At 55.9% G+C, this 27,232-nt stretch overlaps 3 protein-coding genes across 12 annotated transcripts in view; 1 reads left to right on the forward strand and 2 right to left on the reverse strand.

Annotated features, from left to right (window-relative positions):
• Positions 1-40: 40 nt before the first annotated feature.
• AAMP (angio associated migratory cell protein) lies at positions 41-6,067 on the reverse strand. 2 transcript variants are annotated; one of them, XM_059052159.2, is made up of 12 exons: positions 5,800-6,067; positions 4,891-5,377; positions 4,275-4,427; positions 3,426-3,545; positions 2,767-2,906; positions 2,369-2,513; positions 2,005-2,088; positions 1,790-1,905; positions 1,538-1,641; positions 1,322-1,412; positions 975-1,129; positions 41-538 (listed from the first exon to the last, which is right to left on the reverse strand). In XM_059052159.2, the coding sequence occupies exons 2-12, from the start codon at positions 5,009-5,011 to the stop codon at positions 463-465; spliced, it is 1,305 nt and encodes a 434-aa protein (XP_058908142.1). In that variant the 5' UTR covers positions 5,012-5,377; positions 5,800-6,067; the 3' UTR covers positions 41-462. The 2 variants fall into 2 exon arrangements, with proteins under 2 accessions (XP_058908142.1, XP_058908141.1); XM_059052158.2 differs by having other exon boundaries at positions 4,275-4,430.
• PNKD (PNKD metallo-beta-lactamase domain containing) overlaps positions 5,422-27,232 on the forward strand; it is a 53,192-nt gene continuing 31,381 nt past the window's right edge. Inside the window, exons 1-3 of one of the 2 annotated variants that reach the window (XM_059052161.2) lie at positions 5,422-5,527; positions 6,290-6,458; positions 7,541-7,912. In XM_059052161.2, the coding sequence (XP_058908144.1) occupies positions 5,461-5,527; positions 6,290-6,458; positions 7,541-7,733 (429 nt within the window). In that variant the 5' untranslated portion in view covers positions 5,422-5,460 and the 3' untranslated portion in view covers positions 7,734-7,912. Of the gene's footprint in view, positions 5,528-6,289; positions 6,459-7,540; positions 7,913-27,232 lie in introns of those variants that run through there. The other variant, XM_067026855.1, reaches the window with a different exon arrangement.
• On the reverse strand, positions 8,632-25,262 carry TMBIM1 (transmembrane BAX inhibitor motif containing 1). Of its 8 annotated transcripts, XM_067026859.1 has the most exons (13): positions 24,664-24,758; positions 23,904-24,045; positions 16,273-16,505; positions 14,954-15,054; positions 14,109-14,173; positions 13,840-13,893; positions 13,335-13,385; positions 12,767-12,806; positions 12,262-12,299; positions 11,997-12,084; positions 11,586-11,681; positions 10,477-10,530; positions 8,632-10,085 (listed from the first exon to the last, which is right to left on the reverse strand). In XM_067026859.1, the coding sequence occupies exons 3-13, from the start codon at positions 16,463-16,465 to the stop codon at positions 9,939-9,941; spliced, it is 927 nt and encodes a 308-aa protein (XP_066882960.1). In that variant the 5' UTR covers positions 16,466-16,505; positions 23,904-24,045; positions 24,664-24,758; the 3' UTR covers positions 8,632-9,938. The 8 variants fall into 8 exon arrangements, with proteins under 8 accessions (XP_066882960.1, XP_066882959.1, XP_066882965.1 ...); XM_067026858.1 differs by lacking the exons at positions 23,904-24,045; positions 24,664-24,758 and adding an exon at positions 25,118-25,262; XM_067026864.1 differs by lacking the exon at positions 23,904-24,045.

Below are 27,232 nucleotides of genomic sequence, written 5' to 3' on the forward strand. Positions count from 1 at the left end.
TCCTCATGTCCGGCCACCACAAAATCCACACAGACACGTCTCTGGGAAGTATATTTTATTTACATTTTTAAAATCTCTTAACTAATATCTCTTCCTCCTTTCCGCCCCCGGAGACTTGGGAAGGGAAAGAACGGGAACTTCAAAGACCTACTCCCCACATACAAATACACACCCCCATGGCTCACACCAGCAAAGGAAGTGAAAGAGAAAGAGGCCTGAACCTCCCTCTGAAGGGCCTGCCAGGTCTGGGCGAGGACTATGAGGGAGGGGGCAGGAAGGAGGGGCCCGAGGGGTGGGTCTCTTAAGAGAAGAAAGGGACGGAGAGGGGGCAGGTCAGTTTGAAGTGGTTGGAAAGTGAGTCCGAGGCCCGTCCCCTCCTCTTCCCTCCTACCCTACCGCCTCTGCTGATGGGGGTCTCTCTGTGCCCCCTCCACACCAGACACAAAGCAGAGGCTGCAGCCGTTAGCGGTCAGGCCTCTGGACACAAAATACTTTTGCTTTGTGGTCTCCTGACGTGGTCACCACCAGGGAGGCATCTCTGTGGACAGACGACACAGCTGGGAGGGACTGGAAAACCTCAGGCCCACCCCAGGCCCACCACCCAGGGGCCCTCTGGGGGCCTCCTCCAGGTTATCCTCAATTCCAGACCCCTAGTGCCTGGCGCTGGACTGACCCACACCCAGTGAACACGCCTGAAGCCGGCAACCTGCAAGGGGATCAGAGGAGAGCCGCCCGCATGGGGGAAGGGGTCCCAGGCCCTGCACCCGGGGGAGGCGAAGTGAGGCCGCACCGTCAACGGAAGATGACTCCCGCAGGCCTGCCAGCTCTCCTGCCTCACAGGCAGGCCCAGGCCTTAGAGCCCAGCTGCCCTTAGGCATCGCCGCCTATACCCTAAGGACCCTGTGACCCCCCCCATGTGCCATTTCCACCTTCCAAATACACAGAGACCCCCAGCCCTTGCCCAATGCACTTACTTGCTGAGAGCAAAGTCCAGGATCTCGGCCGTGTGGCCCCGGTAGTCAGTAAGCAGGCGGCCGGTCCGAGCGTCCCAGAGGCGCACGATGCCGTCCAGGCTGCAAGTGTAAACCACCGCGGTGCCCACCTCCCAGAGCAGCTGCACGATGCCCGACTGCAGCAGGGTAGGGCAGAGCGGCGTGCGGTCAGGGGCGGGAGAGCTGACAGGCATCTGCTCCCCACTCTCAGGAAGGAGGGAGGGACTACGGGCCATAGGGAAGGACCAGACAGGAGCCAGGTCTGGGGCAGACGCTCCCAGAGACCTGGGATCCCCGTGGCCATGGCCATGGCTCCAAGCTGCCTGTACCTGGTGCTGACACTGGTGCCTGAGGGTCTGCGTAGACAGGTCATAGATGGCCAAGGTCCCATCCAGGTAGCCAACAGCTGCCAGAGGCATCCTGGGCAGAGGAGAGTATCACGACAGCTCGTGGAGGGACCTGGACTCGGGGCCCTTTGGTCCTCCCTGGTCCCCCAGCCCAGGCCCCCTGCTCTCGTGTCAGGCTGAGGCCCCGCTCACACTCACACACTGCAAAAGCCCAAGGACTCCACGGAGTTGGACTCACTCTCCTCCCCTTCTCCCAGATTGGGCTGGGAGGCCACGGTCTCGGGTCTGAAAACGCCCACCACCTATGAGCCAGGGGAGAGGATCAGAGAAGAGCCTGGAAACATGGTCCTCTATTAAGAGAAGAAAGGCAGTGGGGCAAGGAGGCTGGGTGAAGAATAAGAGAGGAAGGGGAGGAGACGCGGAAAGCAGAGGGCCCCAGGTCCCACTCACCTTGCCGGTGGTGGCACTGACCAGCTTGGCCTGGCAGTCCACAGAGCCAGTTAGGATCAGGCTGCCGTCCTGGTTGGTGGCAACACAGGTCAGAGGGCCTTGGTGACCCTCGGTCCCTAGGATGAAGTCGAGGAATAAGTCGGATTTCATCCTGTCCCAGGTCTCAGCCCCTGCCCCACAAAGGCCTAGGTTAACACTTTCCCCACCTCAGATACCTTTTAGTACATGGATAGAGTTTCCCTGCTTCAGGTCCCAAACCCGGATGGTGCCATCTTCATAGCCGACCACAGCTCGCTTCCCTAAAGGGCCAAAGATGGAGATGAAGAGAGAAGAACAGATAGCACACTCAGACGTATCTGCAGGGGAGGGAGGGGATGGGGGCAAGGAAGTGAGGGAACACACAGTGCCCCAGGGAAGACCCAGCTCCGGGTGGAAAGGGGGAGCTGTCTGCTCTGGGGCCTGGGAGGCCAGTGCTCCCGAGAGCAGGCCTCAGAGCTTGCTGGCAGTGGCCCAGGAGGGAGCCAGGGAGACGCGTAACCCTGGTCCCCACCTCTCTGCACTCGGGAAAGCTGCTCTCACCGTCAGGGAGGACTCGGCCACAGGTGGCTGGGCAGTTGGGGCCCTGGAAGGTCTTGCAGTCACCATCCGGGACCTTCCACATCCAAGTGTTGCCGTCAGCCGTGCCCGCCAGTAGGACAGGTGCCCGAGAGTGCCACTCCATCCACTGGGCAGAGACAAAGGCTCAACGGGGAGGCCCCTCACCCCCTCTCACCTAGGAGTCTGCCCCATGAGCTCTGCCAAGCCTTCCCCGCTTCTGAGTCAGCAGGGACATCCCAGGGAATGGGCCCAGACATTCTTGCTGTACTCTGGGCGCGTACTGGCTCAGAGCTGGCTTGGTCTGCTCAAGGGGGCACGTGCCCCCAGGGTCTCACCCCTCCCCCAGCCCTCAGAGTTGACTCCCACTCTGATGATCTCACCTCCAGATCTCCTGCTTCAAAAGACCAGACCTCCTCCTTGGTGTCCACCTGCCACACTTTTAAGAGGCCACTCATGTCCCCTGTGGCCACTAGGGTAGAGTCGTGGCTGAAACCGGCACAAGTCACAGAGTCTTTATGGCCTGCAAAGAAGAGTGAGCAGAAAGAGAAGAGAACATCAGGGTACCTGGTGCTGGGGACACAGGGCCTAGGTATCTGGTCCCCAGAAAGGACCAGCTGGGGAAAAAAAGGATGGGTCCCAGCAGAACAGGTAACCAAACTCAGAGCTGCTCCAGGAGCCAACATCCCCATGTCTCCCCAGGGGAGACACTGCTGGCTCCCCACTCAACCATGTATAGCCCAGGCCTATGTCTTCCCCATTCTGTCCGCTCCACATTTCTGCCTGAAACACTCACAGCCTCCTTCCTGCCCCAATTCTCCTTCACTAGTGTCACCGCCTCCCAAGCCTTTCTCTGACTCCCTCAGCCAATCAGTGTCTCCCTCCCCTATGCCCACAACGGACCATGATATTCTTTGGGGCCCTCAGGCCAAGTATAGAGCTGGCAAAACGGGAGTCAATATATGGCTATTGGATGCACAACCGCTGCAGGCCAGCCCCCTAAGACCTCCAAAGGGGCAGGACCTCACCCAGGCCCGCTCACCTGCACACTCAAAGAGCAGTTCCCCATCGCTGAGCCTCCACACAAAGGCTTTGTCATCTTCGCCCCCTGTCACTGCCAAGGTGTTGGTCTTGGGGTCCAGGCTCACACAAAACACAGATGCTGTCCCAAGAGATACTCCATGAGCAAGGAGACTGGGCTCCCACCTAGGGTTCTGTCCTTCGGGACCTTTGGGAAGCCCACCCCCTTCCACCCAAAGTAACACGTCTTTCCTCCTGGAAAAGAAGGGTGCATCCAAGTTCTTCTAAGTTTCAAGCATCAGGTTGTTGGAGAAATCCCTCCCCAAGCTTGCCGAACTCTAAGTCCTTCTCCAGGACAGATCCCCCTTCGGTGCTGTTTCCTTCACCACCCCACACTGATGCCATGGACAAGAGAAAGGTACATGTGCAGCGCTTACAATTCTCAGCATGGGATGCCACCAGTCTGGGGTCTGAGTGAGGAAAGCGTCATGTTACTGGTTCCTTATTAAGAGCTAATATCTAAGAGGATTATCTAAAAGATGCTCCAAAAGCTACTATTACCTGTAATTCACAATAAAGGAACTTTTACCAACGACAACTTTTTAAAAGGAAACTAAAACCCAGAGACATTAATAAAGATCATAAACAGATGAGTAGCTGGGATAGGATTTGAACCCAAGTGTCTCGACTGACTCCAGGAGCCAAGCTCTCCTCCATTCCATCATACTGCCCCCCTACCTGTGAGCTCCTCCAGGGCAAGGCCAGCATTTTCCCACCGCTGTGTCCCTCGTAATGCTCCCGACACAGCGGATGGCTGATGCTCAAATGCCCACCTGGACTGAGTTTACGATGGATCTGCTCAGAGACCTACCCGAGTGCAATGCAAAGGTGACCTCGCTATCGTCTGGGCCCTCCATGCTGCCGACCACCCCTTCCTGGGGTTCCAGAACCCAGCCCTCCTCATTGCCCTCTTCTTCTTCCTCTTCCTCAAAGTCCACATCTTCCATCTCCTGGGCCAGATCGTCTGCTTTGGGGAGAGGGTTAAAAGATGGGGTTCGGCAGGCGGTAAGAGGGATGGGAAGTGCGGGGAGGCTGGGGTGGTCGTGTGGCAAGAGGACAAGGTGAGATCAGACAGAAGGGGTGAAGCGGCAGGGGGAGGGGGCGTGTGGGACGGAGGACAGGAGAGCTCTGAGGACCTGGGGTTGGCCAGGGACCGTGTGGGAAGGGAGGAGCGAGGGAATGATGGGAAGGGGGTGTGTGAGGGGAAGGGCCAGAGGAGGCGTCAGGGGAACCCCCACCCCGGCCAGGCCTGAGAACTAAGTGTGGGGTTGGAGGAGAAGAGAAGGGGGAAGGAGGTCGGTAGGAATGACCGGTGGGGTGGCGGGTGGCGGGGGTGGGGGTGGGGGGGTGGGGAGAGGGAGAAGCAGGGGTCAAAGGCCAGGGGTGAGCGCCTCCTGTCCCGTGGCCTGAGGATCGGCAGCTCTCACCCGGGTCCGGCGGACCGGGATCCAGTTCTACCACCTCGATAATCTCTTCATCACCATGGAAGCTTAGGGTCTCCAGTGGAGGGGTGTCAGCGGTGGCCCCGCTTTCCGATTCGGACTCCATGCGGCGCAAGCGGCGAACCCACTTCTCTGGGCCCAAACGCCTCCCAGAGTCAGCTCTGCGCGACGACGCGGAACTCGAGCCCCTCCTCCCGGGAGGAAGTAGGCGTAGGCGACTCCCCGGCAGGGAGAGCGACGGCCTCTCGACCAATAGAGAAGGGGGTGGGCTGGCGTAACCACCAATCACAGGGCAGAGTTGGGAGACGGGGCCGGGGCGTGGAGAGGAGAACCCAACTCCGCCCGACCTGACTCCGCCCCCAACAAGAGGGCAACAAGCGAGCGTGCGCGCCTCCGGGGGATCTCCTGGGAATAGTAGTTCTCCCGGGTCTGCTCCGCGGGCTTCTGGGAGGTGTAGTTTCTGGTCTGTAGGCTGGATGGGAAGAGCGGGGGAGGCCCCTTACGCAAACTACAATTCCCGGCGGGGAGCGCGGTGAAGTGGGGTGGGATCTGAACATGGCGGCGGTGGTAGCTGCTACGGCGCTGAAGGGCCGGGGGGCGAGAAATGCCCGCGTCCTCCGGGGTAAGGAGAGGGACCCCGGGGAGGGCCGGAATGCAGGGGGCACCTTTTTTCTCACATCCCTCTCGGCGATAGCAGGAGGTCAGGGCTGTCGATTGCTGCCCACACCCCTCTGCAGGATCTTAAAGAGTCTGGGAGCTAAAAGATGCTCTCTAGAGAGGTCACCCAGTCCATCCCTCAGCCTTCCCGTTACACGACACCTCTGGGGTCTTGCAGCGAAAGGGAACCCCAAGGAAGCCTTTTAGACCCCTGTGCTCCAGGTGTTTCACACTCACCGCAGTGCAGAGGAAAGAGCCCTGGGCTTCTGGAGGCTTGGGTTCTAGCCCCGGATAATTAGCAGTTTGACCTTGGGCGAAGCAGTTCGTCTCTTGGGACTTCAGTTTCCTCTTCTATAAAATGAGGGGATGGAGTAGACTACCTTTAAGCTCCCTTCCAGTGCTAACATTCTGCAGTTTGAAAACCATTTTTCGGATTTCCTTCATACGTCTCTATGTGAGCCCCACTGCAGTCCTTCACATCCTGTCGTCTCATGAGATGAAGAACAGCGAAGCTCGCTCTCCTGGCACCAGGGTGATGAGCCCGCAGTGACGTACGAGTGGCTTTCAAAGGTGCCACCTCGATGACGATTTTCCCATTTCCCTCTGGACTTTCCCTGATACTTGTTACTCCAAACTGCAGTCACTCCCCTTCCTCAGATCTCAGCCATTCCTTCCCCGGGCTTTCTTCTCACCTTCTCTTACCTACCTTCCTTGCCTCCATCCACAGGGATTCTCTCAGGAGCCACAGCTAACAAGGCTTCCCAGAACAGGACCCGGGCACTGCAAAGCCACAGCTCCCCAGAGTGCAAGGAGGAGCCTGAGCCCCTATCCCCTGAACTGGAATACATTCCCAGAAAGAGGGGCAAGAACCCAATGAAAGCTGTGGGACTAGCCTGGTGAGTTTTAACTAACCCTTTGCCCACCAGTGGGGAGTGGCACCAGGGGAGGGTGGGACCCAGAAACTTCTCCAAGTTTTAGGTGGTGAGCTGAATCCAAGGTTTCGGAGACAGGATTGCTGGGTGTGAGGACTGGAATCTCAGAGGACTGGGGCAGGGGAGGGAGTTGGGAAAGTATGTGAAATTGGAGAGATAGTGGGTTTTCTGTGAAGTGAGCTGAGCTAATATGAATCATATTTGGGTCCCTGGCCTCATCCTCTCTTTTGGGAGCTTGGGGCAAGACCCAATTGAGATTTTAATTGAGATTTAATTGAGATCACGCGAGATTATATTAGTTGTATAGTAGTAGCACCTACAAGGTATTCAGTGCATTGTTATTTGAATCTAACTCTGATCTTAATACGTATTATTGATCAATATTAAAAGAAAAGGAGGGGAAAAATTAACATTTTTTCCAGCACCTAAGGTATGCCAGTACTTTACCGTGTAATGTTTTAGTCTTTCTGAGATGAACAGGACATCCCCATTTTACAGAGGAGGGAACTGAGGCTCAGAGCTGGATTCTCACCAGGTCTTGTGACTCCATGACCTTTCCCCACACTGAAGTGCCTCCCACTTAGCAGTTACTCAGATTAAGAAAGGGAGTCTAGGAGGGGGTATGGGGTGGTTTAGGCAGAGGGAATCTTTGCCAAGTCTTGGAGAGGGAAAGAGGATGGGCTGTCTGGAAAATCTTGCGCAGTGGCTACAGCAGGAGATGGCAGCGCTCATGCTGAGGAGTGTCAGGCTAAAGGGGAAAGGAATGACGAGGTGAGCAGAGACCCAACCACACTGGCCCTTTTGTGCCGTGCCTAGGAGTTTGAACTTGGCCAGGAAGTGATAGAGAGCTATTACAGGGTTTTGAGCAGGGCAGCGACAGGATCTGATTTGAGTGGGACCCGCCAGCAGCCAGCAAAGAGGCTGAAGAGATGCGAGTGGTATTGAAGTGTTAATGCAATTGGTGAGGCTGGAATTAGATTCTCCCCAGCTCCTCTGGCTCAGGCTTGGCCCCTCCCCAAACCCCGTGCACATCTCCCCACCCCTAGGGCCATCGGCTTCCCCTGTGGTATCCTCTTCTTCATCCTCACCAAGCGGGAAGTGGACAAGGACCGTTTGAAGCAGATGAAGGCTCGGCAGAACATGCGGGCATCCAACACGGGCGAGTATGAGAGCCAGAGGTTCAGGGCCTCCTCCCATCATGCCCCAACTCCTGAAGCTCGGTCCGGGGTGCAGTGGTGAGGAACACTGCAACCCTCCCCTAGACTGTATTGATTGTGGCCTCCAGACTGTCGTCCTTTCCGGTCTTTGCCTCTGAGGCCCACCAGAGGGCGCCTGGAGCCCAGGCTGCTGCCAGCGCCATCCTCCCAAGAAACCAGCCAAGGGCAAATAAAATTACTGAGTGTTTGAGTGGAAAGGAACCAGGACTGGGTTTGTGAGTCCCTTGGGATGGGAGGGGCAGAGTGTGGGGTTGGTTACTCATGTGTGCTCCCTCTCACAGAAGCCTCAGTGTTCCGGGCTGAATGGCTGGGGAAACCACTGAGACTTAAGTACAAGCCTAGGCTCAGGCCCTGGGGACCAAGCCCTCAGAGCTGCTGGCCAGGAGGGTGGGGTTCCACTCAGCCTAAACAAATAATAAAGAGAATCAAAGAAGGCGTTCAGGGTGTGGAGTTTAAAAAAGCACTTAATCCTCTTGGCGGAGTCCAAATGACTCAACCTCTCTGGGCCTCAGTTTCCTTGTTCGTTAAGAGGGATTGAACTAGTTACTTCTAAGGCAGGAGTTCTAAACCTGAACATAGTGGTCCATCCCCACCCCCACGCCCCATATGTGAAATCGTGTGTACACATACAGTTTTGAGGGGAAGAGAATTCATAGCTCTCGTGCACTTTTGTAAAGGGTCCATGATGCAGAAAAGGTCATGTGCAATGGCTCTGAGCAGCCCCTGCCAGACCTGGGGTTGAGGGTTGAGCCATCCATCACCAGGAAGCGCTGGGACAAAGTATACTTGGTTATCGTAGAAAAGGTAGACGATACCAAGCCAGAATGCAAAACTAGGATGTGGATGCATTGGGCAGAGCCAGACAAATTCTCCCAGAGCTGACAACACCTTAAAGTGAAGAAAACCAGAGCCAAACAGGGTTTTTACCTTCTAAACATTAAACTTTATTACATTTCTGGTTATGTCCTTTTGTGGGATATATTTAGGACCAAATACTTAATAGAGAAGCCCTAATTATACCCTGGGCTGATTGGGTCTCCACCCCAGCCCATAGAGTGACCCTTGTCCCCCTTCCCCATTCCAGCTTGAGGCAGTTGGTGTCATGAAGAAAGCGGTAGTTGGCTGGAGAGATGGGGCCCAAGTCTTAAATCCCCCAAGCCTGAGTTTACAAACTAAAAGGGGCGTCTCCTTCCTCTTGGGGCCCTCCCCGAGTTAGCAGAAGCAAAGAACCATGGGTACCACAATAAGCTTCCGTATCTCTCAGGGTGGGGGACCCCAAGGCACTTCCCCTGCCCACACCCCAGTCTTTCTTCACCCTGGTTACTTCCTGGCCACACGGCTAGAAGTGGTGATCCTACACACCACCCCATCTCCTGACCTTTGTCCCTTACTTTCTGCTCTGAGCAGCCTGAACACAGGAAGCAAGAGGTCCCTCTGACTAGAGATCTCAGAAGCACCAGGGAGGCCAGGCCCCAGGCAGCTTTGGAGAATGGGGACCAGGTGGCCACAGAGCGGCCTGCACTACCACCACAAGCCATGAGGAAGCCCCGGATAGATACTGCTCTGTATTGGCCTCTGCGCTCGACTTTGCTCGCTCTCCTCTTCCTCCCCACCCTTAACCCAGAAGATCAGTATATATGTACTATCGAAAGAAGAGGTTGAAGCAGGGGAGACCCACGGGCACAAACCCCCTCTACCTTCCTGAGTCGGAAGGTGCCAAGGGTTGCCGAAGAAGTACAGGATAAGGCCTATGAGTCCAGGAGGCGGGGGGCAAAGCTCTCTGGCTTTGTTGGGGGCTGAGAGAGGAAACTGCTCCAGCTATCAAGTCCAGAAGCCCGTGGCAGAAGTGGGAGAGGAAACCCCATCACCAGAAAGTCCCTCCGACCTCTCATATTCCATTTTAGCTATCAAATAGGCTCTTTTCATCCCTCCCCACTCCAACCCCAACTGTTAAGGATTCGGTGCCCCATAGTGGGCGGAGGGAGAATGCACATCTTTGGCCCAGATCCTGCCAAGTCCACTAAGGGCAAGAGTTAGTCCCTAGTTCCTCCAACCCCACCAAGTACCTACACATCCACAGCCAGAGAGGCTACCCATCCTCGGACAGAAAGGAAAATGGGCACATTACTTGAGGGGAAGGAAAGGGGTCTAGGCCCAGACCCAGGTCACAGGGCCCAGCCCTCTAGGGAAAGGAAAGTCCAAGGTAGGGCGGAATGGGAGGTGCTCCCTAATTTCGATCCCCCAGGAGCTGCAGCACAAAGGTAAAGATGTAGACAATGTCTGTGTAGATCTGCAGGGCGCCGGTGATGTAGTCCTCCGGGCTGAGGGTGTAGCTCCGGTTCCCCAGGACCAGCTGTGTGTCGTAAGCCAGGAACTGCAAGACAAGAAGCCACACATGAGGACCCAGGGGCTCAGTGGTCAGCAGATCTGTCCTGGGAGCCTCTGGGCCATTAGATGTGCTTAGGGAACACGTTAATGAACAGCAGAACACGTGGTCTCTGCCATGAAGCAGTTCACAGTCCAGAAAGGGAGACAGACACACTGTCTCCATAATACGGCCCACTGACTGTTCTCATAGCAGGCGGTGCGAACAAGAGATGACGGGAATGCCCAGAAAATCAGTGGAACCTCTGGACAGTAGGGAAAGGGAAGGGCAGCTGTGGCCCCACTCCCTGCCTCCCAAGCGGCCTACATTCACCATCCTCCCAGTTCCTCCCCTCTGTCCCCTCAGCTCCCCTTCCTAGAGGGGGCAGGGCCTTACTCACCAAGGTAAAGCAAATGGCCCCCAAAGCAGCATAGACCATGTGCAGCCAGTAAACCTGGGGAGAAGGGACAGGGATGGCATTAGAAATCTTAGCATAGCTTGGACTGAGGCAGGCCCTCAGGACCATCTTCCCCCCTGGATGTCTGGCCAAGTGCGAAGATCCAGGAAGCTAGCTACACGAAAGGACCACTTCTACCTTCCAGATCCTGCGAGAAATTAAGAATAGCAACATATATGGTAGAGAAAACAGAGGTCATCATCCAATGGCCATATAAAACCAATCACAGCATCCTTTAGCCTAACCAGTCTCCAAAGGTAGTCAAGGTACAGAGGTGTCCACTATGCTTCTGGAAGAAAGAAAGTGGTTGAGTTCTAGCTCTGGGAGGGGCAGACCCAGGCACGCTCTGCTTGAAGAGCCCCATCGCCTTTACCCTAGTCATGGTCAGCCTTCAACAGACCGTGTTCCTGCAGCCCAGCTTGGGAGGGACAGACTGAAGGAGAGGGCTGGGAGGGAAGCCCCCCAGACACCCTGATAAACAGCAGAGTCAGGGAGCACCCCCAGGGAAGCCCTGCTCAACAGCCCTCCAGGGGCCTATCCACAGAAGGGCAGGGCCAGCCCTGGTCAAGTGGGCAGGCGGCCCTCCCATTCACGTGCTTCCTCTTCCAGCACGGTTCTCCCCTCCACGCCATGAAGCTCCCCTCAGCCTAGGGGCCTCACACGCTGCCCCTCCCACTGACTGGAATAAAAGAAGAGTTAGATACAGTGATCCCTAAGGTCCCTTCCACCCAAGCCCATCTCCTTGGTCCTCTGGGTTCCTCTGGCAACCTGCCTCCGAGAACCTGGTCTCAGCTGTCAGACAGATCTAACCACTGCTCCCCACAGGAAACCCATGATGCTACCCAGGGCCTCAGGTGCTAAGGCTCCCAGGACCTGCCATTTCCAAAGATACCCCAGTCCAGAGGATGGCACTTCAGCACGGGTGCCTTTGCTAGCCAGCCAGTCGAGAGGTTCTAGAAGCCAGAGGCCTGTGGGGCCTGCTACACCACGATATACAGGAAGTCTGCCCCGGGCACGGGGTTCAGTGACTGCGGCTCTCCCGGGACACTCACATATTCGAAGGACAGGACGATGGCACTGACAATGCCAGTCACCATCATCACAATGCCCAGGACACAGAAGAGGCCTGTGCACGAGGTGAAGTCCACCTGCCAGGAAGAGAGGGGGAGGCACGTGTCAGACGAACCACCTGGCCCAGCCAGCCAGGCCCTCCCTCTTCCTCCAGGGAGTCCCAGTGCTGCCTCCTGGGGGCCATGGGAGTGACCGTGACATTCTAAGGACAGACACAGGAAGCAGTTTTGCGGATGTAGTTGTGAAGGGAAGGGGATTAAGGTCTCCGAGGGAAATGCCTGGCATAGGGGTGTGGGCCCTTCCAGGCCTGCTCAAGTGCCAAGCCCAGAAGGCCAGGTCTGTATAAAACAGGGGGATGGGGTGGCCAGGGAAGGGCCCTCCGGTGCCCTCACCTTGGTCTGGAAGCAGAAGATGGTGACTGAAATGGACACCACAGCAGTGATGATCATTGCAATGATGACGGCTTTGGTGTCATACACGCTGCAGGGAAGGAGTTGAGAGAGGCCAGAGGCATATGCCACACACGAATGACTCCAAAGCTACTACTTCTGGAAGCATCGGGCCCAGAATCCACCCATACAGGTGGCTGTCAGCCCAGAGATGCCCCACGCTCCCCTATAAAACACACCACCGTGTAGTAACTGTCCTTGAACGTACCTGGAAATGGTGCCGGTCATGTAGCCCATGGCAAGAGTCTGAGGGAAGGACAGAGACCAGAGTGAGACACTTAAGAAGAGAGCCGGGGCTTCCCTGGTGGCGCAGTGGTTGGGAGTCCGCCTGCCGATGCAGGGGACGCGGGTTCGTGCCCCGGTCTGGGAAGATCCCACATGTCGCGGAGCGGCTGGGCCCGTGAGCCATGGCCGCTGAGCCTGCGCGTCCGGAGCCTGTGCTCCGCAGCGGGAGAGGCCACAGCAGTGAGAGGCCCGCGTACCGCCAAAAAAAGAAAAAAAAGAAGAGAGCCGGAGCCCTGGAGGCACGGCCAGGAGGGTTTGCCAGAGCTGGCGATACGTGTGACTGAGTAGGAAAGCCCGGGGAGACCAAGGGCAAGGGTCAGGGTAAGGTCGGGGAGAGGCTAGGGACATCTTCCACCACGGCATGCCATCCCTTCCCTGGGACCAGCCCTCCCTCACCATCTCCACACACTGGACGTTTCTAGACTCACAAAGAGGGTCAGCAGGATAATGTTCCATGGGAAACGGCGTCTGAAGGGAAAGAAACCATAGTTAAGTGGTGTGGGGCCGGCCAGGTCTCAGAGGCTCCGTTAGCAGAAGGAAATTCTTGGCTTATGTGTCTGGAGAATTAGGCCTGGACTTGAGGGAGGCAAGGCTGGCACGGCCCTTGATACCTGCTCAGGTGTCTATGCAGGGACAAGAGGGACAATAGGACAGACCTGGGCTGTGGAGCCACAAAGACCTGGATTCATTTGCAGCTTTCTGACTACCTGTGTGACTGTGAGAAAGTTCCTCGGCCTCTCTGAGCCTTGGGTTCTTCCTATTTGTTAAATAGTTCAAGTGCTACACATCTCTCAGGGTAGCTGTAAGAATAACAGCTACATAGCTAAATAGATCCCGCACACACGAGGCACTCTGCACACAGCCGAACGATAGCCGCCACCATCATCATCATCACTGCCGGTACGTCTCCACTTAGCTGCTCTAAGAAATCCCCTTTCTGTGCAAAACAGCCCCACACCCCCATCCCTTCCCACTGTTTATGTCTCTGGGACTCACCTGGGTCCCTGGCAGCAGGCAAGGGTCAGGTACGTGACCAGGAACACAGCACTGGGGAGAAGAGACAGGGAAGTAGTTTCTAGATCCACTCTGCCCCTTGGTCCCCTCCCAGCCCAGCCTGGCGGCACTCCCCACACCAGCAGGCTGGAGGTCCAGAGAGCTATCTAGAAGTCTGAGGGGAAGCTACCCAGCAGGGCAAGATCACCCCAGCCAGGGGCACTGAGGACATCTGTAACAGGGGGTTTGGCCAGGGAGGAGGCTGCAGGAGCCACCGCAGAGAGGCTGCCAGAACACGGGGACCGTTCTACAGGATGCACGTTGCCACCAGTCCCCTACCCCTGGCTCTCAGGAGTTCCGTGACACTTACACTTGGTGGCACACACCCACACTTCCCAGCACAGCTGGGAGGGCCCCTCTCCAAAAGGATCTGATCCCTGACCCGAAAAGCTGGTCAACTGTCACCCCTCCTCCCCTTGCCCCCGTGCAGAGAGGAGCACAGACTCACTAGGATGCATAGTAGACGGCCAGGTTTGCCTTCACGAAGTCGCTGACTGGCTTCCTGTGGAGCAGGGGGGACAAGAGAGGAGTCACACCACGGCTTGTCTGCCTCCCTGCTGAGGCCCTGCCCCCTCTTCTCTAATCACCCACATCCCAGCTCCTCTTCCAGTCCCCTCTGAGTTGAGGGCCCACCCCAAGCCACCCTCCCAGCAGGTGACCCAGAGCCCAGGACCCCAGAGCTACTTCCCAGCGGTGCGGAGAGGCCTAGAGACTCACACAAAGGTGAAGACAGCGATGATGGCCACCGTGATGAGCAGCTGGATGGAGATGATGGTGTAAACCTGGAACACAGGCAGTGGCGGGGAGCATTGTCAGCACCCTGCACTCCCGGCCTCTCCCAAGGAAGCAGCCGGCCCGAGACCAAGGAGCCCCAAAGACCTTACCACCCTAGCCCTGGCCCCTCTTTCAGAGCTAGGGAGGAGGCTCCTGCCTCATCATGAAGGATCTACTCTTACGCCCCTTCCACTTGGGAGCCCGCCCCAGCTGCGGCTTGGCAGAGAGGCCGCCCCCAGTAAGGGCTCAGATACCGTACACGCCCCCCACAGGGCTGCTCCCTGTCCTCTCCCCCTCCCTGCCCAGCACCTGGCCTCCACTGGCACTCACTGCCCGCCCTGCCTCTGCCCCCTGCCTCACCACACTCCCAGGTACAGCATCCGCTCCTGCGGCGGTTCAGCCTGACATCGGTCAGGTATCTGTCCACCCTGAGCAGGTGCTGGGCAGACGTGAGACGGGAGGCAGGGGCTGCGAGCAAGTGCTATCAGTTATGGCTTCAAGTGGCTCCCGTCTAACAGGAGAAGGAAGCTTGCAGGGGGCAGAACACTTCAGCAGAGGCTGCCCAGATTTTCCCAGAATGAATCTGCCCCCCAAACCAAGGTCAAGGAACAGAGGAACAAAAGGTGGGCGAACACAGGTTAGAGGAACTGGGGTCCCCTTTGAGGAGTGTGCAGGACTAGAGAGGACCCGGAAGGCAGTAGCACATGTGCATGGAAACGAGTGTCCCCCGGCTCCGTTCCCCCAGCCCCAGGGGGCCAGTTTCACCGGCCTCCCAACCCATATCTCACCTTTTGGATGAAGGCGTGTCGGACTTTCCTGTCACTCCACTCTCCAGATCCGAAGTTGTCACTCACAGCTCTCTCCTCCCCATCATAGCCCTGGCCTGGGCCTGGGGACAGATCACATGTGACCAACTGGGGACCTGGGACGTGTGGCCTCAATCCCCAAGCCTCCATGGCACTATCTCACAGTCTTAGGTACCTCCAGCCAAAAGACATGTCTGACAACTCAGGAACTCCCCGGCCAGGTCCTCTAGATACCTTCCATGTGACCAGAGCTGGTACCACAGGGAGCAGCGTACCCCTGGCCAAAGGGGGCTTAGGTGTGATCACTCCGTCAGCATGCACTTACTGAGGGGTGTGAACACCTGTGGTCACTGCCATCACGGGGACACGATCTCATGAGGAATCCAGGCAAGCGTGGGGCAGAGGGGCTGGCGGAGTCAGAGCAGGGACTCAGGGGTGGAAGGAGGAAAAGGAAGATAGAAACAGCGCATGTGTGTGGAGGATGGAGAACCGAGTATGCAGACTGATCTACATCAGGCAAACATTAGGACTCGGGGAACACAGAAATATCAGGGGTATGCGTGCACAGGACGAGGCGTGACCATAAACGTGACTGATGTACCAATATTCACACCAGAACACATACGGCCAGATGACAGCTGGCTGCGCTCCAGGATTCCAGAGATGCTGCAGGGGCTCAACACATTGTTTGAACGCCTCCTTGGGAGCTGCTTTCAAAATCCGCATGTGAGCCGCACAGGAAAATCTCACCACATTCTAATCTCATCTCATTTCTGACCAAATTTACCAGCCATGATGTTTATCAAACATCCAAACAACTTCTGGACGTTTGCAAAAATCAGATGTTACCTTAAGAGATGAGGATTTGTCAGCACCGAGAATATTAAAAAAAAAAAAAAAAAGGGGGGCTTCAGGTTCCAAAGGCAGTTCCTAAGGAAGTGAGGAGTGTAGGTGGGGTGGCAGCTGCCTCGCTGGGCAACGGAAACGGCCTCCACAGGTCATGGCTCTGAAGGAATTAATTACATCACCAGCCACTTTCTCATCTGATGTGTTAAGTTCTGGTGCGTGTCTTATGGACCCAGCCTCCTTTCTGAATAAAGGGGGCTGGTAGGTGGTCCAGGGGACTAGGAGCTGAAGGAGAAAGCAGGGAGGTAACAAAGATGGGGAAACGGAAGGAGAGAGCTAAAGAGAAGATGAAAAAAAGGGATAAAAGGAAGTTGAGAAGGAAGGAAAGGAAGTAGCCTCACATGCTATGAGCACTGCCTCCTCCCACCCACCCCCACTGCCCTTCAGGGACTCACCATAGTTCATGGGCGTTGGGTGGATGGGGGGCATAGGCTGTGGGTAGCCAGCAGGGTGACCGTAGCCAGGCTGTGGGTAGGCAGGGTACCCGCCAGGCAGGACAGATGGCTGCCCATAGGCCCCCGGGGGCAGAGAGTCAGGGTACAGGGGGTTGCGGTCCTCATACGGCGGGGGGGCACTGGGGTGGGACATGGTTGCTCACAGGCTGAGGGGAGACCCCAGCTGCTGGGACCTGAAAGAAAGACGAGAGAAGCAGTCATGAGTGCCCAGGCCCCGCTCACTCAGCCCCAATCCAGCCTGCCTCTGTGGAAAGGAAAGCCTCAAACCTTCTCTCCGCATCACAGCGCGTCATTCCCTGCCCACAGGCCACCGTTCCCGTCCCCATCCCCCCAGTACCACCCACCCCGCCAGCTCAGCCCCTCTGCCTTCACGCCAGCCCTTTCTGTGTAGCCTCCTGCCATAGGAAAGCAGGAGACGGGGATTTAGCGCGGGAGCCCAAAGCAGTCACTGGGCATCAGTGGTATGAGAGCAGCGGGCCGGGGAACCACACCGCCCCCACCCCTGTGCTCACTTCCGAAGGCCTTCCAGTGACCAGGGAAGAAGCCCGATGGCCCCAGCAAAGCCACGGGTGAGTCACAGGGCCAGCTGGGACCCACTAAAGGGGTCAGCCCAGCACCCACAGCAGCTGGCAGGAGCTCCCGGCCTGAAAGGCAGCGCTGGGGAGGGGCCAAGGCCCAAAGTGGCAGACAACAAGCTAGCCCCAGGGCTGGAGCTGCCAGGCCTGGAGGAGGAGGGCCAACGGTGGCAGGCTGAGTCAGGGGCCACCCGAGAGGCCTGAGCAAGTGGGTGCGTGCGCGGGGATGGCCCCTGGGGGTTGGGAAGCTGCACAGAAAAGCAGGCCAGAGACAGGACTTTCTGGTTCCTTCAGATAACAGCCAAGGAGCGTCAGGCATGCGACAGACAGCCTGTGGCTGCCACCACTCTCTCCGTGGCCTTGCCAGGGAGTGCAGTGCCAGGGAGTGCAGGGCCCCGAAGCCCCCTGGGAGGGGGAGACACACGTTTTGAAAGCCAAGTCCCTGGTGTCCCTGTGATTCCTGCCTGTTTGCCCCCTGGGTTGGCAGCCAGGATAGAGAGCGCTGAGGAGTCACGCCAGATCCAGCCAGTGCCTTCTCTGAGGCAGGAGGGCCCACAGCCAGGGGAGGGCTGAGGAATGAGGAGAAGGGAACCCCAGAAACAGAGCCCAAAGGGCCCCCAAAGTTGTACAGCCCCAGATGCTCAGCTCCACTAAGGGAACCCAGGCCCAGAACAGTGAAGTGACTCCCAAGATCACAGAACTAGCATGTGAATGGCACAGCCAGAACCGAGGTAGGCTGAGGGTCCTGGGTAGGTGTCCTCTATATTCCGCTGTGTTCTTTAGGCCCTCTTATGCCAAATAAATGGCCTTGGGGCCTGGTGTTCCCCTCTGAGTGGCAGAGATGAAGACTTGGGAAGAGCTAAGGAGGAGGTTCCTGGAAGGGCCCTAAGCCCTGACAGAATCTGGGCCCCTTCACAGGGCCTCCACCGGCCCCTAGAGCATCTCCCAAGGGAAGAACTTCAGGACCCCACAGGGAGGAAGCACACCCAGATCGAGGTCAGCAGACATCCCAGAGGCCCTGCCAGAAAGGCGGGAGAACCGGCTCCTCTTTTGAGGGCACCCTGCAGAGTGCAGGGTGCAGATAAAGGATTGTCTTGACTCTTCTCTCTCGACTGGGATAACACAGAGAGGGGAAGGTAGCAGGGAGGGGCGGGGAGGAGGGCTCGAATAACAGGCCAAGTCAACGAGAGTTATTCTGAGGAAAGCTGTTCTCCATCTGCCCAGAGTGAATGGACCAGAACAGCAAGAAAGTGTCAGGTCAGAAATAAGAAAACCTTCCTGACGGTGAGGGTGTGACACAGCAAACCTTCGAGAGCAGGCCGCGGGTGGAAGGCCCCGCACGGTGGGGTAGAGCGCCCTGAGGAAACAGGGGGCGGAGCACGGGGAGACCCAACACTGAGTGGTGTGAGTTTAAGAAACAGGGATAGTAAGTGTTTTTGAAAATATTTTGGGTTTGTCAGGGTAGGATAAAATTCATAAGCAGTTATAATACCTGCATCTCGTTAACAGACTTTTTTTAAAAAAGGAAGGAAGAGAAACTGGACTCTCTTGCCCTGAGGCAAGAGGCTCCTTCTCCCGACAACGCCCTCCCCCCCCCTCCCCCTCCAAACACCCCCCTTAACTCCACCCGGAGGACAGCGTCCTGTATGCAGGAAGCAGTACAGGTGGGCCACCTGTGGAGTAGGGTTATCTGTCGTTACTGCCATGGGCCCAGCTGACAACAGGCTAAACACGGCCCGCGAGACACTGGCAGGAAAGACCCTGTGGTCAGAGGCCCCAGCTGGGCCACCTGACAGTGATGTCACCATGACCTGGTCCTGTCGGCTCCTCAGGGTGCACCTCTGTGAAATGAGGTGAGTGACCCAGATGATCTCTGAGCTCATTTCCAGCTCTAACGGACTGGGACTTATCTGACAGACCCAGTTACGCGCGCGCGCGCGGGGCCTGCCCTTTGCCAGGCCAGCCAGATGCACCACCCACCAGGCCAAGCCAGGCAAACAGGTCCCTCCCCAAGCCAGAGGGTGGATCAGGGAGCGCAAGGCCGGCCTTGGATAGGCCACCAGGACTCTGGGGTTCCGGTCCAGCACAGTGGGCCTCTGACTCATGAAGACGCCCTCTGCCCTCCCTCGCCCCTCCCTGTGACGCTTCTCGTTTCGGAGGAATTCACCAGTAGATCTCTCCGCAGGGAACACAGAAGCTCACACTCCAGTTCTCTGCGGGCTTAGCCACCAGCCCGTGCTCACCAGAGCCCGGCACTGACCACTTTACCTCACTATGCGCCAGTTTCTCCACCTGGAAAGTGGGTTTAACACTATACCAGAGTTGTTATAAAAATTAAATGAGAAAATACATGTAGAGCACTTAAAATAGTGCCTATCTTTCGTTATTATTTCATTAAATCCTTATGATAGCCCAACAGGGTGGATATGTTCTTATCCCTTTTTACAAGAAAGAAACAGAGGCTTAGAAGAATTAAGTCACTTGCCCAAGCTTACTTAGCTAGGGTGTGATGAAGTCGGTCAGCTCCAGACCGACTCCAGGGCTCTTAATGGCTCTGCTCTCATCATCATTTGGACACCCTGCCTATCCGAACTTCACATCACTTCTCAAAGCTTCCCATCTCAGACCCTCTACTGACAAAAGAACGCTCACACAGCAAGCGGACAATGAACCATTCAGCCCCGTCCATCATCCCCATGGTCCCCAAACCCTGTGCAACCGCCAGAAGAGAGAGCGGTCAGAGATGGAGATTCTTAAAGGTCAGCACTGAAAGGAAACTCACTCATCTAAGGCAAGCTGACCCCTCCCTTTACCAGCCAGCCAGCCACAGTGCAGGAGGAGGTAGAGTGACCTGTCCCTGGCCACAACGTGGGTCCTGGGGTCAGGACAACATCCCAGCTCTCTGGTGTAGAGACCTGTGCGCCGGAGACGGAGTGAGGGTTCAGGCCAGTCAGGGGAGTAACTAAGCTCAGTCACACTCCCCTCCGAACAGAAGGGCAGGAACCTCAGGCCCAGGGCTGCCAGCATGGGCAGCTTCTGAGCCTCCTCCCTGGCCACGGCCCGACCTACATGGAGCGCTGGCCACTTCCACGTCATTAAGGCCTCAGCTAGGGATGAGGTTTGGGCCTGGCATGTGACTAGGTAGTAGGGAAAGGGAGAAGTGGTTGGTATTTACTTTCATGACTATGACTAAAGGTGGGAACCGCAGGAGAAGGTGGAGTCCAAAGGGAAGGAGGGGAAAGAGGCGGGAGAAGATACAAAGTGAGTATGATGGATACCCGGAGACTAGAAACCAGGAATCAGGTCATCTGAGTTCCACTGGTAGCTACTGGAGGGGCTCACAGTCTCCAGGGGCCAAAAAGGACCTTTAAGGTTCCCCATCGGAAGCCTGAATTTTCCTAAAATACAGTAGGCATACTGCTTCTGTTGTTGGCACACACGCTCCAACAACAGGAAGCAAGGCTGTTGCATTGCTGGCAGCTTGAATCATCACAACATTCTTCCTCACAATGCAGTTTATCAAGACACTCAGACCCTACCCCATCCTTGTCAAGTTAGAGCTAAGCTCACTCCCCCTTCTCATGACCCGGTTCTCATGTCCCGTCAGGAAGGAGCCAGAACCTCTCCTTTCTCCTACATGACCTGCAGGCCCAGCCATCGGAAGTGGGTGGGCTCAAACACAGGACGTGTTGGCTGTCAAGGTTTTCAGAGGCAACCTCAGGGAAGCCATCTCCTTCCCCCGGCGCCGTCTCAGTGTGGCCAGCACGCTCCCAGCCAGCTGGGGCCCAGGTTCACGCTCCCTGGGGGGCATCTGAAGGGTTAAGGCTCTGGAATCTGCTGAGGAAGCTGGAGCTACTGGGGTTACAGCAAGAGGGTGCATGTGTATGTGTGTGTGTCAGAGGGAGGGGCGGAAAGGAGCAGCTGACTGGTCCAGGCAGCCTGCCCTCCTCCCTGCCAGGAACGGGTGCCCAGAGCCAGAATGGAAAGAATAGCTCAGAGTGCGCATCTCAGGAAACCCCACCCAGCCGGCACAGCAGCGCAGCCCCTGGCCTGCTATAACCAGGCCTCTCGTGACAGCCTCCTTCCCTCCCTTTTCCTTTCTTGCCCCAACTCCCCCAGCTCTTCACTCCCCTCCAAGAAAACACTTCAACCTCCTAACCCAGCACATAGCCAGGAGGGCAGAGTAGTAAAAAGATCCATCCAGGAGTGGCTGGGCACGTCACCAGGCCTGACGCACACAGACCAAGGGGCCTAGAATCAACTTATCCTTCTGTCCGCCTGGCCTCTGTGGTCAACAGGATGACGCCGAGAGGATCCAAGAACTGAAACGTCAGAGCTGGAATGAACTTTAGAAATCATCTGGTCATTTGACAGACCGGGAAACCCCAGAGCCAAGAAAGTTCCTGCCCAGCCCGTGACAGGCCCTCTTGGTCATGGGTTTGGAACTTTCATTCTCAGCCCTGCCCGCTGTCTGAGAACTCAGAGTAACAGATGCCAGCGCACACATTGCTGAGGCAGAGCCAGAACCAGTCCCCATCCCCCCAGTTCTCCATGCCTTCCTGCTCAGAAACAGATAAAGCTGCCAACCCATGACCTCCCTCCCACCCCGTCTCTAACCAGGGTAGCCTCTCTCCAATCGGAAACTGAGAAGGTGGCTCCAGCCTCCCAGGAAGGGGAAGTCACCCTGGAGGGCATGGGAAGACCCAAGCACTAGGGTCCCCCCATCACCCTTCTCCAGGGGAGCAAAACAGTGTCATCAGTGCAGGTGATCTCGGAGACCCCAGCCAAGCCAGTGGTCAGAACAGCTGGGGAGTGCAGATAAGGAAAGCAGACAGCAATAACCAGGGCTGGATGCAGCTTCAGAAACACAGCCCCATCCATCTCCTTTGTGTTTCATCTTCTCCTACCTTTTCAGTTGAACTTCAAGGTGAGGAGGGGGCAAGTCAGACAGATAATTAACAACCCACAGCGGAGAAGGGAGACAATCCCCTCCCTGCGGTGGGCAGGGAAGGAAGAGAACCACTTAGAGTAGCAAGTACTGCGTATTTACTACTGGGTACCAAGGATGTCTGCTCCTCACAAGGGCCCTATGAGGGGCATATCCTTATCCCTACCCTACAGATGAGAAAACTGAAATTCAGAGAAAACCCGATCCAAGGTCCCACAGCAGACGAACAGCAGAGATAGGTCTGAACCCAGATCTGGCGTCTGACTTAAGAGTGCCCTTTGCTTTTACACCTGCCTGGAGCAAAAGCCCCTGAAGCCCCCACCAGTCACCTGTGTGAACAGGCCAACACCAACACGCAGGGCCAGCCGAGGTAGTGAAGACCTTTCTCATTGACACCAATTCCTTTTCCCTCGTAGAAAGCTGATCTTTGCCAGAGCCCTCGGTTAGGAGGCAGGGAGCTGAGTTCTTGTCCTGGCTCTGGTCCTGACTCCACTGTGTGAGTCAGGGCTGGCCACCGCACATCTCTGGACTCAAGTTTTCTTATCCATAAAGCAAGGGCTTTATGAACCAAAAGATCAAAGTCCATTTGGACTCTAAGAGTCTCTGCTTTTGAATGAACAGCCTAACAGACCAGAGCAGAAGGCTTCAGGGTGGAATGACTTGCTCCCTAAAGAACCTCCGCCAGATGTGAACTGGTCTGGAGGATGGCTACAGAGGCAGAGGCACAGGGCATGAGCTGGGCCTCGGGGTGGCCATAACTCCCTCTCCTCCCAGACTGCCATCTGGACCCCGCGGCCAGCATCTCCTGGGTCTCACTCACCACAGAGCCTGCAGAGAAACAGCGACACGCTGCAGAAGAGAAAGAGTACGAGGCAGGAAGTCAAGAGATCTGGGTTCAAGTTCTAACTCTGTCACTAACTAGTTGTGGGGATCCAGGCAAATGACTACCTTTGGCCTCCTTTTCCCCCAAATCAGCCCACATTGGGGAAAGGAAGAGGCATTAGTTACCCGAACCAGGGAGTGGAAAGCTAGACTCATCCAGCCAGGCATCTCCCAGACTGCTCTAAAGAGCACCGCCCCAAGAGATGTTAATGGATGAGCTCAGAAACAGATAAGTCTGTAAAACAACCCATATCCCCTTTTGGAAATTCACAAGGCACAATGGCATAGGAAGCCTCTGAGAAGTTCTGCACTGAGCAAACGTGTTCGGCTTTGTTCCTTCAAACTTCCTTAAGGCTGGAACATTTTTATCAGGGCACACCTAGTTACCATCCTGTGGAATGCTAGCCAGGCCACCTTTGTTTTACAGATTGACCTCAGAATGATTCATGTCCTAACTGCTCATATCGTGAAACCCCTGTCCTCACCCCCAGCCCCTCAGAATAGTCACATTCAGTACCAGGCAGGCCCCCCTCACTCTCAGAGCCGGATCCTCTGCGAGGGGCCTTCCTCTGCCCTGTCCCCACAGCCGCTATAATCTCCAAAACGGGACTCACTGCCAAGGGCTGGGCGACATCTCCAACCAGCACAGAGCCAGGAGGCTGCGATCCCCTAACGTCGCCTTCAGGTAATAGGAAAAAATACCAATCATTACATACGAGAATAAGGACTCATTCCCATCCTCCTCCCTGACGCTCTAGGTACCTGGCACTGTGGCCTGTGGACTTCCGGGCAGCATTTCTTCTTTCAAACAAGGCCCAGGTTTTGGCCTAGATCGCCAGAATCAGGGTTGGAAGATTCCGTCAAGGCCAATCCCCTCCACGGCATTCCCAACAGAATACTCCAGAAAGCCCACATCAGGGTTAACCATACTGTTAGCAGAGACCTTCTCCCCAAGTTGCTGTATGAGCTTCCACGCTGGCCCTTCCAGTGTGTGTCCCTTGCCTGGGGCTTCTGCTCTTTCTGAAGGGTCCAGGGTGACAAGTTTGGGGTACGGAAGTGCTCTTTCAGCTGAGCCATTCCCATGGGAGGAGGCTGAACTGAGGCGGCTATTACCCCAGCTCATGAAGTGAGCTTCTCCCCACACCTGAGGTGTACCCTGTCATTACCTCTCTGAGGTGCCTGTTTTTACAGGTGAGGCCCCGAGATCACGGCACAAGATGACAGGAAGTCAGGGCACTTGACCCTGTGTGGTCCCAACGCTACTTTCTAAATTTTAAACTGGGTCTCCGGGTCTCTGGGTCCTCATGGCTGGAGAGGTGGGGAGAGCAGGCAGGTGAGGACGAAGTATGGCTGCCCCCTTGCCCCTGACGAAGCAGCCCCGAGGAAGCGCTTGGCTCCTCCTGCCACCACTGGCCACGCCAAAGGCACCAGCTTTGAAACCAAAGCTCACCAGTGAGATGAATATTTCAGAGCCCCAGAGAACTGGACACCCGAGGGACCTTCCATGACATCTGCCTCTGTCCCTGGTTCCCAGGCCTACCACCCCCATCTCATGTCCAGGTTCCTCAGGGGAAACCCCACCCCCTGGATGCCACACGGACGCCACCGTGGGGTCAGAAGGGATGGTGACCCCAAGCGGACAAGAGCTGGTGCAGAACCGGCAAGGTCAGGGCCGAGCCTCTCAGCAGCCTTCCTCTGCCGGCCCTCCCGCTGTCCCGTCTCCACGGTTTTCCCCGTTCCCATTTTCCCGTTTCGTTTTTACTCCGGCCGGCCTCCTACTGGTACTTCCGGGTAGCTTTCTGAACCCAGTCTGAGGGCAGTGGCTAGAAGGGGGTGGACCGAGGCAAAGTCGTGGTGACAGAGGTGGAAGGTTCCCCACGCCAATAATGGGGGCTGTTCATGGCTTCCACCCGGTCCCCAACTCACTCAAATACTCGGTCACCTGTCTACACCAAAGCTGCCACCAGGTCGTGCAGAGCCGAGGCCAGGCCAGGCCCTGGGCCGCCTCCCCTCCCCCTCCCACCAGCTTAAGGCCGTGACAGCCTTTATCCTACGCACAGCTGGCCACCCTGGGGCTGGCACTGTGGACACGCCCAGCGACAGATACGCTCCAGAAAGCGGGGGAGAGGACACCCTCAGACCCCGGCCCGATCGTGCCCACAACCCGCGGCTCGGCTCCCAAGGCTAAACAGGCGCCACTCGCCCGCCCGGGGCGCACAGGGAAGGAGAAACTCCAAAGGTGAGGGAGACAGAGCCCCATTCTGGCCCGCTACGCACTCCAAGAAAATTTGGGACCCCATCCCAGCGCCGCCCCAGCCCTGGTCGGGTGTCTGCCGGCCCGCGGCCCCCCACTCCCGCCGGCCCCGGGCCCCTGGCTTGCCTGCCGCTCCCGACGGTGCGTCCGCGGCCTCCCGGTGTCGCAAGTTGGGCACCCCCCTCGCCGGCCTGGACTGGACTAGTGTTCCACGCCCCGCCCCGCCCCGTCGCGCCGGCCCCAGCCGGGCGCTGGGGTCCGCCCCGGTCCCGCCCGCGTCCGCCCCGGTCCCGCCCGCGTCCGCCTGGTTCGCGCTCCTCCCAAGTCCCTGAGGACTTACTAGTGTCTTCGGATTTTAAGGCAGTACGTGATCGTTGTCGGAAACTCAAAACTACAGGAAAAGATCACTTCTTCCCACTCCTCCCGACTCCCAGCGGCAAGCGCTTGCTTTTGATGCTTCTTTGCCTATATATATCTAACGTATTTTACTTGTTTTGTACGATGTTTTTTTTTGCTTGTCGCTTTTTCTTACTTCACATTTTTTCATGAACATTTTTCTTGTCACTAAATATTCTTCAAAAGCATAATTTTAAAGCCACAAAGTATTCTATCAAACAGCTATTGCTGATTTATTAAATCGGTTTCCTACTTTTAAGGACATTTAAATTGTTTCCCATTTTTCTCATTAAGAGACAGAAATCAGTGATGAACAAACTTGACAATTGTATGCTTTTAAGCCAAATGTACTTTTCAAGTTTTAAACTTCAAACGTCCAAATGTAGAGATAGATGGAACTTAGAACCTCTGCCCCTGGGAACTAAGACATAGTCTGCCTGAAGTTACTTCAACCAGGAAAGCAGGTGTTTTAGAGTCAGAAATCCTGGGGTGTAGATCACTACAATCAGTGCACAACATTGTGTTGGGGGCTTTGCACCTGTAGTCTCAACCCTCACAGCCACTAACGGTAGAATGTACCAGTCATTCCATTTTACAGGCAAGGAAATAGGTTTGGGGACGTTTTGAAACGTTGCCGCAGTTTACATAGTTCCAAAGTCCATGGTTTTTTTCCATTACGCCAAGGCTGCAGGTAGATGAAAGGCTTTGCTTAAGGTGCTTATCTCGTGCTAGTAGCAGCAGATCTCGGCACTGCGCTGAATGTTGTTCACAGCCTGTTGACGCTTTTCCTTTTTGAATGGGGAGGGGTGTGACTTGACAAAACACAGCTAGAAATGAAGGCGGTTGGACAACCAGGACAACCTCGGGATTCCAAACCCTTCACTAAGCACTTTTCTTTACATTATTATCTCCAGCGGCCAGTCTCGCTCTTTCACACAGAGCAAGGCTTAGGAAGGAGGAAACTGTGGACTTATCTGGAAGCTCATTTGCATACTAAACATAAGCGAAAGCTGTGTGTTTACTACTAGAAAGCATAGTAAGCAAGGTTACCACTTGGATTGTAGTGAGACCCATTAAAATAAAGGTGTTTAAATTGCCCCCTCCACACACACTGTGTATGTTTATTTGTATATAACTTAAGTAGGAGTTACTCAAGGGCACTGGCGGACATTATGGTGGGCTAACTCCCCCAGCCACCCCAACCCTTCAGTGTAAGTTCAGTTTGGGGTCAAAGACCTCACTTTAGGAAGTCCCCTCCCAAAGGGAGCAAGAACGCACGGGGGCAAGTACAGTTCTGCTCAATATCAGTTTCCCCCTGGATCACAGAACAGAGAGCCCTCATGAACTGCAAAGCCCTGCCGCATCTAGCCACGTCTCCTGACACCCCTTCATGCTGTCTGCACTTGGGCCCCTTCTCCAGAAAGTACGCTCCACTTTCTAGAACTGCTACAATGATTTCACGGGGATTCATTTTCCAGCCAGCAATCACATCCACCCCCTGGGAAAGTGGGCCGTGCGGATGCACACAGACAAGCCCCACACAAGCCTTGCTTCGTGTTCTTTCTCCTGAGCCCATTTTCTGATCATGGAATCAAGATTGTGTTGACTGAAAGAAAAACAACGTAAAACTTGTGAGTTAAGTTTTATTCGGGGACCTTACTAAGGACCATAGCCTCTCAGATAGCTCTGAGAAACTGCTCCAAAGAGATTAGGGAGGAGCCGGAATATACAGGATCTTTTTTGCTGGCAAAAACATGTATTCAAGCATAAGAAGGTTACTGCTGATCACAAAGAACAGTTATCTCAAGTTGATGATTTTAGTGTTCTATGTATGGGAAGATGCAA

Source organism: Kogia breviceps, chromosome 2 (assembly GCF_026419965.1).
Source record: "Kogia breviceps isolate mKogBre1 chromosome 2, mKogBre1 haplotype 1, whole genome shotgun sequence".
NCBI classification, from domain to species: domain Eukaryota; kingdom Metazoa; phylum Chordata; class Mammalia; order Artiodactyla; family Physeteridae; genus Kogia; species Kogia breviceps.

Excerpts from the sequence above, each read along its gene's own strand:
- AAMP (XM_059052158.2), bottom strand. The coding sequence starts at position 5,011 with ATGGAGTCCGAATCGGAAAGCGGGGCCACCGCTGACACCCCTCCACTG. Across the intron at positions 4,431-4,890 it reads TCCCGGTCCGCCGGACCCGG|CAGACGATCTGGCCCAGGAG; the intron begins GTGAGAGCTGCC and ends CTCTCCCCAAAG. Across the intron at positions 3,546-4,274 it reads CACCTTTGCATTGCACTCGG|CATCTGTGTTTTGTGTGAGC; the intron begins GTAGGTCTCTGA and ends CTCTTGGGACAG.
- TMBIM1 (XM_067026858.1), bottom strand. The coding sequence starts at position 16,465 with ATGTCCCACCCCAGTGCCCCCCCGCCGTATGAGGACCGCAACCCCCTG. Across the intron at positions 13,894-14,108 it reads ATCGCTGTCTTCACCTTTGT|GAAGCCAGTCAGCGACTTCG; the intron begins GTGAGTCTCTAG and ends CCTGCTCCACAG. Across the intron at positions 10,531-11,585 it reads TCGTCCTGTCCTTCGAATAT|GTTTACTGGCTGCACATGGT; the intron begins GTGAGTGTCCCG and ends CCTTCTCCCCAG.